Here is a 15,584-nt window from a genome sequence, read left to right on the forward strand (position 1 = left end):
GGCTGCAGCCTTGGGGTGGGGCGTCTGTCCCTGATGGCTCAGTCCTGGGCACGGGTGGGCGCCACGCCCCTCAGAGGTCTCGGGCCCACCTTGGCGGAGGAGGCATGGAAAGGCCAGACCGAAAGGCTCCCTGCGATTGGCCAGGGTGCTCGTGGGAATGTTACTCGGACTTCTGATTAGTCTGTTTTCACACTCCAAGGGCCACTGATTCGTCTTGCTTCTGTGCTGGGCCCAGGCTATGCCGGCTGCGGGCCTGCAGCAGGGGCGGGGGCGGGGAGCCTGGTGAGGGGTGGGAGTCGCAGAGCGGGGGAGGCCCAGCTCCCTCCAGGTCTCTGTGCCCCTTGGTCAGGGTGGGCAGGGTCCCAGGGCAGGGTCTGGGCCAGGCCCAGCTGTGAGTGGGGTCAGGGTCAAGGCACCGGCCGAAGGTACCAGGGATCACGGGATGGGGAGCCAAGCTGACGGGAGGCCATGGGTGCGGTTGAGGCGGGGGGAGGGTTATGCCTCCAAGGAGATGAAGGCACAGCGATGTCAGCGCCTTGGCACGTGTTTTCCAAATCCGGGGTCAGAGCGGCAGGTGAGCCCAGAACAGGTGATGTCCCAAACCGAGCTCCCTGCGTCCCGGCCCCATCGTGGTCACGGCTGCTTTCTTGGCAGGTGGGGGAGGGGTGGCAGGCAGGCGGGTGGGCACCCCAGCGGCCCTTCCCTCAGGAACGGCACGCACCCATGCACATGCACCCCCGTGTCCCACGCGAGCCTGCACAGCCCCCCACTCGGCCTCTGGGAGAAGGCCTGCTCTCCACCTCCCCTTCGTGCTCAACCAAAGGGGAGGAAGGGCTCAGGGGGGCTGTGGGGGCCCCAGGCTAAGCCAGGCCAGCCCCAGAGCCCCTGACCCCGCAGTGAGCCGGTGCCACCCTGCCCCACCCTTGGTCCCACTTTCTGGAAGGAAGAGCGCCCAGGTGAGGGCGCAGTCCAGCGAGGAGGGGCGAGGGGAGGGGAAGGTGTCTGGTTTCAGGGCCTGGGCTGCCGAGGCACTGGGGGGCGGGGGGAGGTGGAGGGCTCCACGGGACCCTAAAAGGAAGAGGGGTTGGGTGTGCCCCTTCCCCCCAGGGCATAACTCAGCAGCCAGGGGTGGTCCCAGCGGTGCCCTCCATCCTTTGAGTGACCAGGACCCCAGGGGTAGAGACAAGCTGGGAGGTAAGGAGCAGGCGGGCGGTCCTGGGTGCCCAGGACCCATCCACAGAGGGGTCAGCGTGAGGGACACCGAGGAGAGAAGGGGCGGTCCTGACCCCACGTCCTCCAGGCCCTCCAGGCGCCTGCCCTGCCCAGCGGGGCTACTGAACACATGATGGAGGAGGTGGGGCTTGCAAGCCCAGGACACGCCCGCAGCCCCGCCCAGCAGCTTCTGTAAACATACACAGCCCTGCAGGCCCCCATGGGGGCTGGCCAGCAGGCACCAGGTCGGGGGGGGGGGGGTGGCCAGGACCGATGCCAGCCTGGCCCACAGGTGAGGACATGTGGGGGAGAGCAGCGGAGGGCAGTGACGGGCGTCAGCGGCCACTGCCTGTCCTGGAGTCGGGGTGCCAGGGGGCCGCAGGGCGGGCAGGTGGCAGGGCCCCAGGCTCTTCCCCACTCCTCACCCCTCCCCTGTCTGGAGGGCCCAGATGCCAGCTGCTTTGGCTCCGGGGGTCCTAGGCTGAGGTAGGGACATGGACCCCCAGCTCAGCAGCAGTGCCCCAGGCCTGAGGCCACACGGGCCCCTGGGGCCTCTCCTGGGGGCAGCCGCCCGGAGCCCGAGGGGCCGCCGGCTCTGGCGCAGGCGCTGGGGGGCGGGGGTGGGGGGCTAGCGTGCCGAGATGGCCAGGTCCTCCTGCTGGGCGGGGCCGGCCCCGCGGCCGGGCGGGGTGGGAGTCCGGATCTTGTCCAGGCTGCTGAGGCTGGTGGGCGTCAGGTCCATGAGCTCCCCCGAGGAGCTGAGCGGGAAGGAGGGCGACAGCGAGATGCCCGAGGAGGGGTCGGCGGAGCCCGCAAAGCGCCGCGGGGGCTTGGGCACCAGGTTGGGCTCGAACTGGGCCCGGAGCAGGATCTCCTGCTGGCTGGGGGACCTGGGGCCCTCGGCGTAGTCGCTGGTGGGGCTCTCCGGCACCACCATGCAGTACAGGTCCTGGAAGGAGCCGCTCTTGCTGTCCAGGTTGAAGAGGCTGTCGATGAACTCGGCGAACTCCAGCACCTGCGGGCTGGGCGAGTCCCCCAGGCGCCCGTTGTGCAGCGCCAGCTCTCCGCGGGGCGCCCCCCCGCCGCCCCCCTCCTCCTCCCGCTCGGGGGTGGCGCCCCCGCTGCCCGGGGCGGCCTCCAGGGGCTGGGTGTCCTGGGAGTGCTTGGACAGGGAGTCGGCGGCCAGCAGCTCGGTGCGGGAGCTCAGGGACGGGTTCTCCTCGGGGATGGCGGGGTCGATGTAGAAGAGGTGGCCCTCGTCGCGCTCCAGCACGGCGTGCAGGCTGGGCGAGCCGCGGATGCTGCGGAAGCCGGAGGAGCGGCGCGAGTCGAAGCTGTACAGGGACTCCGTGTCCGACAGGCTCTCCATGGTGGCCAGCGGCGCCCGCCGCGCCTGCAGCTCGGCCGCCAGCCGCTCCTGCGTGGACAGCAGCAGCAGCTCCACGGGGTCCTGGCGCGCGGCCGCGGCTGCAGCCACCGGGGACAGCAGCCGCCCCTCCGAGAAGCCCTCCAGGCTCACCTCCGACTGGGACTTGCTTCTGCAGAGGGCAGGGCAGGGCAGGGAGGGGCGAGACTCAGGGGGGCGCAGAGACTGACCCCCAGCTCCCTGGCTGGAGGGAGCCTCCGGAGGGGTAGAGGGGCAAGTTCATTTCACAAGAACCCAAGACAGAAAAAGGGCCGATGCTGGGTTGAGCCAGGGCGGGCGCCCTGCTGGCCGGAGGCCCTGGGGGAACGGGTGCTCTGTCACTGCACCGATGGGGGACCCTCTGTGCCCCGCCAGGAGATCTATCCCTTCCCCCTCACACTGGAGTGCCTCCGGCCTCGCCCTCTGCTGGGCGGGGCCCTGGAGCCTCTGGGCCTACACAAGCTGCAGGGAGTGAGTGAAGGTGGGGGGAGGGTGCAGCAGTCACAGCCAGGAGAATGCACACGCCCCCTCCTCTGGGCACGCGCTGCCTCAGGAAATTCGGGGAAGGCGGGAAGAGATGCCCGGGACCCCATGGGCCGGGATCAGCTGATCACCCTTCTATCAGCCTCTTGGCCAGATCGGGGCCCTCCCTGGGCAGAAAGGTCCAGAGAGGCAGGAGGACCTCCCCAAAGAGTGTAACTGCGGGGGGGGGGGGTGTCTGGGAGCATGTGTGCACGCTCTGCGTGTATATACAGTGTATGCACTAGCTGCCCACCTGTCACCCGCCACGCGTGTCTGTGTGACTGGGTCTGGGCACAGGCGCAGTCTGTCATCCCCATGCAGGGCTGCCTGTCCAAGTGTGTCCTCATGTGTGCGTATCGGCCTCTGTCTTGGTGCGTGTCCTACACGGGACTGTGTCTGCGTGGAGCTGTGTGCGCTGAGAGCTGCCCGTGTCAGCTGCAGTACAAGTACTTAACCACACAGGGGTGAGTGCGTGTGAGCGGGTGGTGTCCATCTGTCTGGGTCTAAATGGGTCTGAGTGAACCTATGTGCTTGTGACCAGGGGGCCGTGTACCCTAGATGCCCACTAGCCCGTGGGGGCTTCAAGATGGCAGGCTGGGGGCAGTGGCAGTGAGGCAGAGAGACCGGAGCAGAGGGGACAAATTCACCCCTCCCAGCATGTGTGTGCAGAGTTCTGTGAGCGTGCGGGCTCGGTCTGTGCGGGACACATATGTAAGGACACGTGCTTTGAAAGCACACATGCCCTGGAAGCACACGTGCCCTGTGAGCACACGTGCCCTGGGAGCACACGGGCCCTGAGAGCACACATGCCCTGAGAGCCCACGTGCCCTGGGAGCACACGTGCCCTGTGAGCACAAGTGCCCTGGGAGCACACGTGCCCTGAGAGCCCACGTGCCCTGGGAGCACACGTGCCCTGGGAGCCCACGTGCCCTGGGAGCACACGTGCCCTGAGAGCCCACGTGCCCTGGGAGCACACGTGCCCTGAGAGCACACGTGCCCTGGGAGCCCACGTGCCCTGAGAGCACACGTGCCCTGAGAGCCCACGTGCCCTGGGAGCCCACGTGCCCTGAGAGCCCACTCCGGGCCCTGCACACCCCGGGCCCTGCACACCCCCGGGCCCTGCACACCCCCCCGGGCCCTGCACACCCCCCCGGGCCCTGCACACCCCCCCGGGCCCTGCACACCCCGGGCCCTGCACACCACGGGCCAGGGCTGGGTGGAGGGTCACCTGGCGCTGCTGTTCCGGTGGTCTGGGGGGGGCAGCTCCAGGGCGAGGCCGGCAGGCACGGGCGGCCCGGTGGGCAGCGGCTGCTGCTGGAAGATGAGCTCGGGAGTGAGGTCCACCTCGGTGGGGCTCACCATGACCTTGGCAGCAGAGAGCAAGGCCGTCTTCCCCTTGTTGTAGTTCTCCAGCACCTGCGACAGGACGGGACGCTGGTGGTGGTGGGCAGGTGACGGTCACATGGGGGGTGGCAGCAGGCCAGGCCTCTCAGGGCTGCGTGAGGCCAGCGGGCCCCACGCTCCCCCGCAGGCCCACCCGCTCCAGGAAGGCCTGGACTGGCCCTGCGGCCGTGCCTTGCCCCGGGACCGAGTGTGCCTTCCCTGGGGCCAGCCTCTGTGCCGGGTGGCGCTGAGCCTGCCCTGCGTGGCTGTGCATCGGTCAGTGCCGGTGGCCTCCAGGCCTCAGCTGCCCGAGGGACAGGTCCCGGGCGTCTCTTCAGCTCCTCACCACAGGCCACGTGGCCACGTGACAGAGCAGGTTCCAGAGGCCAGGACGTGAGCCGGCTCTCGGCTCCCCACAGCCTTGCCGGGGGTGCAGCACCCACACCCTCGCCTGCAGCCGGGGCCGCAGACCCAGCCCGCAGGGGTCCCGCCGGCCTCACCTTGTTGAGCCCCTCCATGACCACGTAGGGGAGGTGCTCGTGCAGCATGGCCGGGGAGATGATCACCTCGTTGAAGGCCTTGTTGTCGCCCCAGATGGCGAAATACGTGGGCTCCTCTTGCTCGCAGCAGCTGGGGGCACAGGCCAGGGAGAAGCTGGGGGTGGGGGCGGCAGCCTGGCCTTGACCCCCCGCCCTGGCTCTGCTCTCTGCCCTGGCTTAGCCGGGGCGGGTGGACCTGGAGGCCTCAGGCCCGCCTGGCCAGCAGGGCTGCGTCCCTGCTCCTGGCTCTTGTCTCGGCCCCAGCCCCACCCCCACCCCACTCCCAGCCTGGCTAGGAACATGGACCCCAACAGAGGCCCGGAGAAGCTGACCGTGAGCCGCAGCCCGGCCCTACACAGCCTTCTACATGCTGTGACTGGGCCATCCTGTTCCCCCGCCCGGCAGGACCCACTCACAACCCGGGCTGGAGGACCCCGGGCCCAGCCCTTGTCCGAGCAGGGGAGGAGTCGGTGCTTGCCCATCCCTCTCTCTCTCCTCCACCCGCCCCTGCGCACAGCTGTCCGCCACCTAGTCCCAGAGGTGATGCCACGGGACCACTGAAGTGTGAGCTGGCAGGGCCGCAGGGTGACCCTCCATGGCATCTTCTCTAAATGGGCCAAAAGTGGGGGGGGGTTTGCCCTGGGGACACGAGAGGAGCCTGGACTCCTGCTCTGGACCGGCCTTTTGTTCTCTTCCAGGAGCCGAGGCTGGGCCATCCCCGCTGTGGGTGCCCTGGGCCATCTGTCTCCCGGCCTCCACTGCCCCTTCCCCTGGAGGACACGGCCCCGGCCCTGGCCACCGCCGCCTCCCGCCGAGGGTCTGGGCGCCACCTCCCGCCGAGGGTCTGTCTGGGCACCACCTCCCGCTGAGGGTCTGGGCGCCACCTCCCGCCGAGGGTCTGGGCGCCACCTCCCGCTGAGGGTCTGTCTGGGCACCACCTCCCGCCGAGGGTCTGGGCGCCACCTCCCGCCGAGGGTCTGGGCGCCACCTCCCGCTGAGGGTCTGGGCGCCACCTCCCGCTGAGGGTCTGGGCGCCACCTCCCGCCGAGGGTCTGTCTGGGCGCCACCTCCCGCCGAGGGTCTGTCTGGGCGCCACCTCCCGCCGAGGGTCTGTCTGGGCGCCACCTCCCGCCGAGGGTCTGGGCGCCACCTCCCGCCGAGGGTCTGTCTGGGCGCCACCTCCCGCCGAGGGTCTGTCTGGGCGCCACCTCCCGCCGAGGGTCTGGGCGCCACCTCCCGCCGAGGGTCTGTCTGGGCGCCACCTCCCGCCGAGGGTCTGGGCGCCACCTCCCGCCGAGGGTCTGTCTGGGCGCCACCTCCCGCTGAGGGTCTGTCTGGGCGCCACCTCCCGCTGAGGGTCTGGGCGCCACCTCCCGCCGAGGGTCTGTCTGGGCGCCACCTCCCGCTGAGGGTCTGGGCGCCACCTCCCGCCGAGGGTCTGGGCGCCACCTCCCGCTGAGGGCCTGGGCGCCACCTCCCGCCGAGGGTCTGTCTGGGCGCCACCTCCCGCCGAGGGTCTGGGCGCCGCCTCCCGCCGAGGGTCTGTCTGGGCGCCGCCTCCCGCCGAGGGTCTGGGCGCCACCTCCCGCCGAGGGTCTGGGCGCCACCTCCCGCCGAGGGTCTGGGCGCCACCTCCCGCCGAGGGTCTGGGCGCCACCTCCCGCCGAGGGTCTGTCTGGGCGCCACCTCCCGCCGAGGGTCTGGGCGCCACCTCCCGCCGAGGGTCTGGGCGCCACCTCCCGCTGAGGGTCTGTCTGGGCGCCACCTCCCGCTGAGGGTCTGGGCGCCACCTCCCGCCGAGGGTCTGTCTGGGCGCCACCTCCCGCCGAGGGTCTGGGTAACACCTCCCGCCGAGGGTCTGTCTGGGCGCCACCTCCCGCCGAGGGTCTGGGCGCCACCTCCCGCCGAGGGTCTGTCTGGGCGCCACCTCCCGCTGAGGGCCTGGGTGCCACCTCCCGCCGAGGGTCTGTCTGGGCGCCACCTCCCGCTGAGGGTCTGGGTGCCACCTCCCGCCGAGGGTCTGGGTGCCACCTCCCGCCGAGGGTCTGTCTGGGCGCCACCTCCCGCCGAGGGCCTGGGCGCCGCCTCCCGCCGAGGGCCTGGGCGCCACCTCCCGCCGAGGGCCTGGGCGCCACCTCCCGCCGAGGGTCTGGGCGCCGCCTCCCGCCGAGGGTCTGTCTGGGCGCCGCCTCCCGCCGAGGGCCTGGGCGCCGCCTCCCGCCGAGGGCCTGGGCGCCGCCTACCAGCACTGCTCCGCGGGGTGGTTGTGCACCACGTGGATGATGCGGCCGGGCGGGTAGAGGGGGGTGCTGGCCGACAGGGCGATGGTCAGGTCGCTGGGGTGGGTCCAGAGCCGCGCGTTGGCCGTGGTGGTCACCTCCGCCTCCTCGGGCAGCTCCGACTTGGGGATGCACTTAGTGGCTCCCACGATGATTCGCCACTGTGCAGGCGGGAGGGGGGCGGGACGCTGAGCAGCGATGGCGGGGTGGGCGGGGACGGAGGAGCTCAGCGGGAGGGCTCCGGTGACAGGTGGGAGCCGGGGTGGCCACGGGCGGAGGGGAGGGCAGGGCCCACCTGAGGAGGCAGGGTCTGAGCTGGCACCTCCTGCCGAGGGCCTGGGCGCCACCTCCCAGTGGGCAGCCGTGAGGGCCACAGAGCCGTCGGGGGCCCGTCGGGGGCAGGCGTAGGAATTGTAAAGGATCCGGGTGGAGAGGCCCCGGAGGACCTAGTGGGCGGGGAACAGGCCCAGCGAGGGGGCGGGACTTGCCCAGGGTCCCTAAGTCCAGGCCAGCGCACCTGCCGGGCCTGGCTGCCTCGGGCTGGCTCTCAGCCCGACTCCGGCCCGACCAGTGCCCAGGACGGGGTCTAACAGGGACAGTCCGCCCCCCCCCCCCAGCCCCACAAGTTCCTCCAGGCAGGCAGGCACGGCCACAGACTTCCCTGGCCCACCTGGCCCCTGGCACCTGGCCCCGGTCCTGCCTGCCCCAGGGCGAGGGGCACCGAGGTGGGAAGAGTGCAACCTGGGCTGCGACGGCAAATGGGCCGAGGGCTGGGGGCACAGAGGACCTGCTGGTCCAGGCCGCCCCTGCCCACCTCGGGGCGTGGCCCCAGCACTCCCGCCCTGCCTGGCCAGCCGGCACAGCAAGAGCCCCGGGGTCCCCCGAGACCTGAGGAGGGATGAGGAGGGGGGGTCACCTCCCTCGGAGCCAGCTGCACCCGACCCTGGGGAGGGGTGCCCGCCTGCCGGAGTCGGGGAGCCACGGGCGGCTTCTCCTGACTCTGCCGGTAGGCAGCTCTGCGGGCAGGAGCCGGGAGCCGGGACCCGCGGCTGGACCCTGCCTTGGTGACAACTTGTGGTGTGAGCAAAAGCAAGTCCCTCGCCCGCTCAGGGCCTCAGTTTCCCCGTGTGTACCAGGGCAGGCAGGGGGTGAGCTCTGATGACCCGAGGGTCCCGCATGGCCGGGGCCGCGGTGTTCTGGGCGGAGGCACAGGCGGGCACACGTGGCGGACCAGGTGCCCGGAGCCAGGGTGCCCGGCGGGGCGGGGGGGGGGGGGGCTCACTTTGGGCTTGGTGCTCCGCTGCAGGACGTCCAGGAGCTGTCTGCGGAACCCCTCCAGCTGGGACAGGCCGATCCTGCGAGGAACGAGCGGCGTCAGCCTGGCCAGAGGCGGGGGAGGCACAGGGGAGGGGCAGCGGGGGCGGCACGTGCCCGGCCCGGAACAGGAAGGCCAGGCTGTCAGGGTCGCAGGGTGAGTGGAGGGCCAGGCCAGGGAAGGGAGGCCAGGCAGGTGGGCCCACCAGGCTGGAACACCTGGGGGCACGGGAGGGACTCTGGCGCCCCCTGTCCCTCGGGGAGACAGGCATCTGAGGGAGGGAGCCCTGGAGCCCAGGTGAGGCCGGGAGGAGGGAGGCACAGCCCAGGCTGAGGGGGAGAAGGAGTGACTCGCCTGGGGACAAGGTCTTTGCCCAGAACCACGGCCGTCACGAATTCCTTGGAGTACTCCATGGCGTCCTCGCTGCAAGGGAAGCAGGGGGCTCAGGTGGGGGGCTCAGGTGGGGGGGGCTCAGGTGGGGGGGCTCAGGTGGGGGTGCTCAGGTGGGGGTGCTCAGGTGGGGGTGCTCAGGTGGGGGGGGGCTCAGGTGGGGGTGCTCAGGTGGGGGGTGCTCAGGTGGGGGGTGCTCAGGTGGGGGGGGCTCAGGTGGGGGTGCTCAGGTGGGGGGACTCAGGTGGGGTGGGGGCTCAGGTGGGGGTGCTCAGGTGGGGGGTGCTCAGGTGGGGGGGGCTCAGGTGGGGGGACTCAGGTGGGGTGGGCTCAGGGCTCAGGTGGGGGTGCTCAGGTGGGGGGGCTCAGGTGGGGGGGCTCAGGTGGGGGAGCTCAGGTGAAGGGGGCTCAGGTGGGGGGGACTCAGGTGGGGGAGCTCAGGTGAAGGGGGCTCAGGTGGGGGGCTCAGGTGGGGGCTCAGGTGGGGGGCTCAGGTGGGGGCTCAGGTGGGGGGGCTCAGGTGGGGGGGGCTCAGGTGGGGGGACTCAGGTGGGGGGGCTCAGGTGGGGGGGCTCAGGTGGGGGGGCTCAGGTGGGGTGGGGGCTCAGGTGGGGGGGCTCAGGTGGGGCAGGGGCTCAGGTGGGGGGGCTCAGGTGGAGGGGCTCAGGTGGGGGGGCTCAGGTGGGGTGGGGGCTCAGGTGGGGGGGCTCAGGTGGGGGGGCTCAGGTGAAGGGGGCTCAGGTGGGGGGGCTCAGGTGGGGGGGCTCAGGTGGGGTGGGGGCTCAGGTGGGGGGGCTCAGGTGGGGGGCTCAGGTGAAGGGGGCTCAGGTGGGGGGGACTCAGGTGGGGGGGCTCAGGTGGGGCGGGGGCTCAGGTGGGGCGGGGGCTCAGGTGGGGGGCTCAGGTAGGGGGCTCAGGTGAAGGGGGCTCAGGTGGGGGGGCTCAGGTGGGGCGGGGGCTCAGGTGGGGGGGCTCAGGTGAAGGGGGCTCAGGTGGGGGGGCTCAGGTGGGGCGGGGGCTCAGGTGGGGGGGCTCAGGTGGGGGGGCTCAGGTGAAGGGGGCTCAGGTGGGGGAGCTCAGGTGAAGGGGGCTCAGGTGGGGGGGCTCAGGTGGGGGGGCTCAGGTGAAGGGGGCTCAGGTGGGGGGGCTCAGGTGGGGGAGCTCAGGTGGGGCGGGCTCAGGTGGGGGGGGCTCAGGTGGGGGGGCTCAGGTGGGGGGGCTCAGGTGGGGGGGGCTCAGGTGGGGGGGCTCAGGTGGGGGGGCTCAGGTGGGGGAGCTCAGGTGGGGCGGGCTCAGGTGGGGGGGGCTCAGGTGGGGGGGCTCAGGTGGGGGGGCTCAGGTGGGGGGGGGCTCAGGTGGGGGGGCTCAGGTGGGGGGGCTCAGGTGGGGGGGACTCAGGTGGGGGGCTCAGTTGGGGGGGCTCAGGTGGGGGGCTCAGGTGGGGGGACTCAGGTGGGGGGCTCAGGTGGGGGGGCTCAGGTGGGGGGGCTCAGGTGGGGGGGCTCAGGTGGGGGGCTCAGGTGGGGGGGCTCAGGTGAAGGGGGCTCAGGTGGGGCGGGGGCTCAGGTGGGGGGGCTCAGGTGGGGGGGCTCAGGTGGGGGGCTCAGGTGAAGGGGCCTCAGGTGGGGCGGGGGCTCAGGTGGGGGGGCTCAGGTGGGGGGGCTCAGGTGGGGGGGCTCAGGTGGGGCGGGTGCTCAGGTGGGGGGGCTCAGGTGGGGCGGGGGCTCAGGTGGGGCGGGCCCTGCCCCAGCACTGGGGGGGGGGGTAGTTTCTAGACTCAGGGCCCCCGGGGAGTGCACAGGGGCCAGGCTGCACTGTGGGCTCCTGCCCCGCCCTTCCTGCCAGCAGGGCTTTGCCCGAGGTAGATCTGGGGTGCCCCTGGCATTGGACAGAGCCCCCCGCCGCTTACCAGGCCCCCAGTGACCAGAAGCGACGGCCCATCAGCCCAGCCCGAGAACCCGGGCGCGCGGCTCACCTCAGCAGGCCCCCAGGCGGCGAGTAGGCGAAGCACTTGAGGGTGGGGTACTGGGGGCGCAGGAGGAAGGAGAGGATGGCGGCCGTGCCCGCGCCCAGGGAGTGGCCCACCACAATCAGGCCGTAGTGCTTGGTTCCGCGGCCCTGGCGACCGACGGAGAGAAGCTGAGAGCCTGCCCCGCGTAGCGCGCTCGCTGTCAGGGGCCTGGGATGGGGCCTGCGCGGCGGCCGCTGGGGCAGGAAGAGCCGAGCTGGGCCCACAGAGCAAGGTCTGGGGAGACGGTCCTCACCCTCACTCCTTCAGGACCTTGCTCAGAAGCCCCCCTTCCCGATTCTCCGGGAGACCCCCCCCCACATCGCATCTGCACTGGGAACGGCCTTGGGGTCAGGTGGCCGCTCCCTGTTGGAAGCATCTGGGCCCCTGCCCCCACCCCGGCGCCCCAGCCACTGGGTGCGCTGCACGGAAAGCGCCTCACCAGGTCCCTCCCGAAGGCCTGGGATAGCACCATCTCCTGCTCCAGCTTCTTCTTGATGTACTCAGCCGAGAGGACCATGCCCTGGGCGAGGAGGGACAGAGGTCGGTGCTGGGGGAGGGCTTGGGAGAGAGGGAGGCCCCTCAGCGACCAGCAGCTCGCGACCCTGTCCTGCCCATAACCACCTGGCTGTTGGGCTGGTGGGCACTTTATGACATTGTTCCCATTTCACAGACGAGAAAACGGAGGCTCAGAGGGTTGTGTGTCTATAGAAACCAGTGGTATCTCTTCCCAGCCGCCTCCTCAGGCTCTTCTGGGTCCGGATCCAGGCCAGGCAGGACTGTGGGGTCCCGGCCAGTGAGCCCCACCTCTCCGACCAATCTCGACCAGTGAGCCCAGCCGGCAGGGAGGACCCCACCCCGGCAACAGGACAGGTCCCCGTGCTGGCAGGGGGAAAGCGGGGGCCCGGGGCCCGCGAGACGGCACCTTGTGTCCCAGCCAGGTGCCGCGGTGGCCCTCCACGGGCAGGCGCTCGGCGTCACCCGTCAGGTCCGTCAGGGCGTCCTGGGGAGAGGGGACAGGCACGGGCGGCTGAGGACAGGAAGAGGGACGCGGCATCCCCCGGGGGCTGTGAGGGGTCCCCAGTGGTGGGCAGGGAGCCGCAGGCAGCATACCTTGGGGGACAGGGTTCCCCGAATACTGATCACCACCTTCTTCTTGTCATGGTCCACCGCCACGTAGAAGGGGGTTTCGTACACCTGGGAGGAGGGAGGCTCGTGAGCCTGAGCAGCCCCAGGCTGGGGCCAGACTCAGCCTAAGCACACGCCTTCCCGGCCAGGGAGTCTCTCCACCAGCCACTGGCCTCCCAGCCGCCCCCCAAACCCGCCCCCAGCCGTCCTGGTAGCTCCCTCCCGGCCCAGGTCACAGCCCACGCTGCCCCCTGCCGGCTGCGTCCAGAGAGGCGGCTGCCCTCCCCCGGGCCTTGCTGCTTCCTCCCGGATTCCTTCTCCCAAAGGCTGAGGCTGGGGAGCCCCAACCCTGGGTGTGGGGTTGGGGTCCACTCCTTAGCCCCAGAGCGGGCGTGGGGCGAAGGCCCACCTCTGTGCTGCCCAGCTAGGGGAGGCCTGCTGCCCGGCCCAGCCCGCGGCCCTCACCGCGTCGTGGCAGGAGGTGTAGACGATGTCCACGGCCGTCAGGTTCTCGTCCAGGAAGTGGCGCCGGATGGCGATGGCGTTGCAGCCGCAGCAGTTGTCTTCCTCGATGGTGACGCCGGGCGCAAACCGGGGCCGGGAGGGGCACAGGCAGCACCTGGGGGGTGCCAGGGGCTCAGGGCGGGGGCCCCGACGGAGCATCTCCCCCGTCACCCCCTCGGGAACCCGGTCTCACGGCCCCGCCCCCCCAGGCTCCTTGCAAAGCTCCTGGGACAGTCCCAGGCTGTCCCCTGGCCTCACTGGCAGCCGCTGGCCTGTGACCCACGGTTCCTCCCTCCCCGAGGGGCCTCTCTCCGGGACTATCTCCCCCGCCGCAGCCTCCTCGGCCGTCCCCTCGCCGAGGCCCAGGGTCAGGCTGGCCTCCCCTCCCCCGGCCTCGCCGGCTCCGGGCCTCAGTGCCCCCTGTGCCCACGAACACCCAGGTGCTCCCATCCCCCGCCCACGGGGTCTCAGCCTCTCCAGGTCCCAGGCCCCGAGGGCTCCCTGCTGTCCCCCAACCCTGCTGCTCCTCCCTCAGCCCCATGCCTGGGCCCCGGGGTCCCCTCCCCACCTCACAGCCCATGTCCAGTGGACAGCACAGCGGCTCGCTCCACCTGCAGATCCGCCTGGACTCTGCCCGCTCTCCCTCGCCTCCGCCCCTGCGCCTGCTCCCGCCACCCTGACCTCTGCCTCGGGGTGTCCCCCCGGCCTGCCGGTCTCCCTCATCTCCCTCAGCCCCCACCTTCTCAACTCGGCGGCCAGAGCGACCCTTTCCGATAGAAGTCAGACCAGGGTCACTCCGCCCCGAGCCAGACGGCGCTGCGCTTCTTGCCCAGTGTAAGCGCCGGCCCTTCCGGCGGCCGGGGCGCTGCCCGACCTGGCCCTGGCTCTCTGGGCGCTGCCTGCACCCCCGATCGGCACGGCCTCCCGGCCTCCCTCCGCCGTGTGGGCCGTGCTCCTGCCTCAGTGTCCCCACACCCACGGCCCACTCGCCTGAGACACTCCTGACCCTGTGTGGCTAGACGCCTCGCGGCCTTCGGCCTCGGCTGCCATGTTATTTAGGGTGCGGTCCACCCTGGCCCCTCCCCTAGCACAGCCGCCCGCAGGCTCCCACGCCCGGTCCCCACTCCTCGGCTCCCACGGGCGCTGCTTCCCGGCTGCGCAGGGTCTGGCCTCCCTGCAGGCGACCAGGCTTTGCTCAGCGTCAGCGTCAGCGTTGTCTCCGGCACCCCAACCGGGCCGGGGCGCACCTTAGGCCCCCCCAGTGAAGGGTGTGAGCAGCGGGGCTAGGCACCCAGCGGGGTGCAGCGGCTCCTCAGGCCACCAGAGGGCGCCAGCACCCAGCAGATGAGCGAGAGCCGGGCGAGCACGTGACGGCGCCTGCCAGCTGCCTGCATGACAGCTGCGGGTTTGTGCAGAAGCCGAAAGCTGATGCTGTTAGTGAGAGCGTTTGTCTTCCCTCGACCGCCACACGCTCCCCGAGGCGGGGAGGCCTTCCCGAGAAAACCCGGGTGCAGCCCAGTCTCGGGAGCCACGGGTGACCCCTCAGTGCACCCTCAGAGTCCCCACCCCCTGTGCCAGGCCACAGCCCGGATTCACACCCGGAACTGTGGGACCCCACAGCCACGTGCTTCCCCCCACCCCGGCCCCGGGGCTAATGCAGAGCTAGGGGGGTCCAGGCCCAGAGAGGGTGCGGAGGAGAAGCAGCACAGCCGCGGGGCGGGGCGGGGGGCCGGGGGCAGGCCAGGGCCCAGCTGCACAGTCCAGCCCTCCCCACACGGGGGGCGGGGCGGGCCGGGCGGCACTCACGAGCAGGACCTGGCCAGCTGGCAGAGGCCGCAGGCGGGCTTCCGCATCAGGTACATGGGCCAGCCGTAGGCGGCCAGCGCGAACAGCATGTAGTAGCAGACCTCCTTGTAGCGCAGCATCTCCTGCTGCAAGAGAGGGGGCGGCGGCCGGTCACCTCCTGACCTTCACCCCGCGGCCGCCCCTCCCCCCGCCCCCGCCCCGGATGATAATTGCATTTCCCTAATTATCTCCGTGCAACCAGGCCACGCGCCCTCCCGGGACCTGTGCTGTTGCTCCGGCCTCAGAACGAATGTTTTGGGGACAGAAAAGCACTCGGGGCACCGGCCGACTTCCGTGCCCCGTTTCCCAGTGAGGGAAGGAGGGGGAGGGGAGTGGCCATCCCTCCCTCGGCAGCCAGGCCCTGGGAAGGGAAATTTAACCCTGAGAGGCCCCGGGCCCGCCCTCCGCTGGGGGTGTCCAGGCCTGGAGCAGCGGGGCCAGCTCTGGATACTGGATGCTGGGTGACCAGACACGGGGCCGACTCTCTAACTTGATGCGCTGAGTCACTGGCTTAAAAGGGGCAGGCGGGGAGATTGGCACCCCTCTGGGCAGACTGGGGTCTCTCTGGAGCCAGGCGCCCGTTGGAACCCATGCCTCAGGCCAGGGCTGCTGTATCAGCCCCAAGGGCTGGAGGAGGCAGAAGGCACCGGTGTCCCCGCAGAGCAGAGCGGCGCCCCGTGCCCTGGCGCCCCGGGGCGGGAGACGCCTGCGCAGAGAGGGGTCAGCGGGGGATGAGTCACCCTGAGCAGCGAGAAAGGTGTCCCTGGGTCAGGGCCCAGCGGCTGGAGGAGCTGGGCTCTGTCTGTCCTTCAGGAATGAGCTGGGCCAGTGATCGGCCTCCTGCCTCAGAGCCCCCGGCTGCGGGGCGGGCGGCCGCCTCTGCCAGGTGCAGGCGGGACCCCAGCACGAGGCACTCGGGCCTGCCCCTGCCCCTCGGTGCTGAGCACTGCCAGGCACGGCAGTTGTCACAGGGGACACAGGCCTGCTTTGGGGGGTGGGGAAGACGGAGACCCGAGCTTTTCCAGGGGCTCAGATGCCAGGATGAGTCCCTTCT

The 15,584-nt window shown here is 71.4% G+C and overlaps 1 protein-coding gene across 1 annotated transcript in view; it reads right to left on the reverse strand.

Annotated features, from left to right (window-relative positions):
* Nucleotides 1–1,790: 1,790 nt before the first annotated feature.
* Nucleotides 1,791–15,584, reverse strand: part of DAGLA (diacylglycerol lipase alpha) — a 29,904-nt gene continuing 16,110 nt past the window's right edge. The window contains exons 9-20 of the mRNA XM_008160323.3: nucleotides 14,492–14,616; nucleotides 12,647–12,800; nucleotides 12,167–12,250; nucleotides 11,979–12,056; nucleotides 11,496–11,576; nucleotides 11,021–11,163; nucleotides 9,010–9,078; nucleotides 8,623–8,695; nucleotides 7,305–7,501; nucleotides 5,023–5,152; nucleotides 4,368–4,555; nucleotides 1,791–2,750 (exon numbers count right to left, since the gene is read on the reverse strand). Of these exons, the coding sequence (XP_008158545.2) occupies nucleotides 1,841–2,750; nucleotides 4,368–4,555; nucleotides 5,023–5,152; nucleotides 7,305–7,501; nucleotides 8,623–8,695; nucleotides 9,010–9,078; nucleotides 11,021–11,163; nucleotides 11,496–11,576; nucleotides 11,979–12,056; nucleotides 12,167–12,250; nucleotides 12,647–12,800; nucleotides 14,492–14,616 (2,232 nt within the window). The 3' untranslated portion in view covers nucleotides 1,791–1,840. The remainder of the gene's footprint in view (nucleotides 2,751–4,367; nucleotides 4,556–5,022; nucleotides 5,153–7,304; nucleotides 7,502–8,622; nucleotides 8,696–9,009; nucleotides 9,079–11,020; nucleotides 11,164–11,495; nucleotides 11,577–11,978; nucleotides 12,057–12,166; nucleotides 12,251–12,646; nucleotides 12,801–14,491; nucleotides 14,617–15,584) is intronic.

This window comes from Eptesicus fuscus, chromosome 13 (genome assembly GCF_027574615.1).
Source record: "Eptesicus fuscus isolate TK198812 chromosome 13, DD_ASM_mEF_20220401, whole genome shotgun sequence".
NCBI classification, from domain to species: Eukaryota; Metazoa; Chordata; class Mammalia; order Chiroptera; family Vespertilionidae; genus Eptesicus; species Eptesicus fuscus.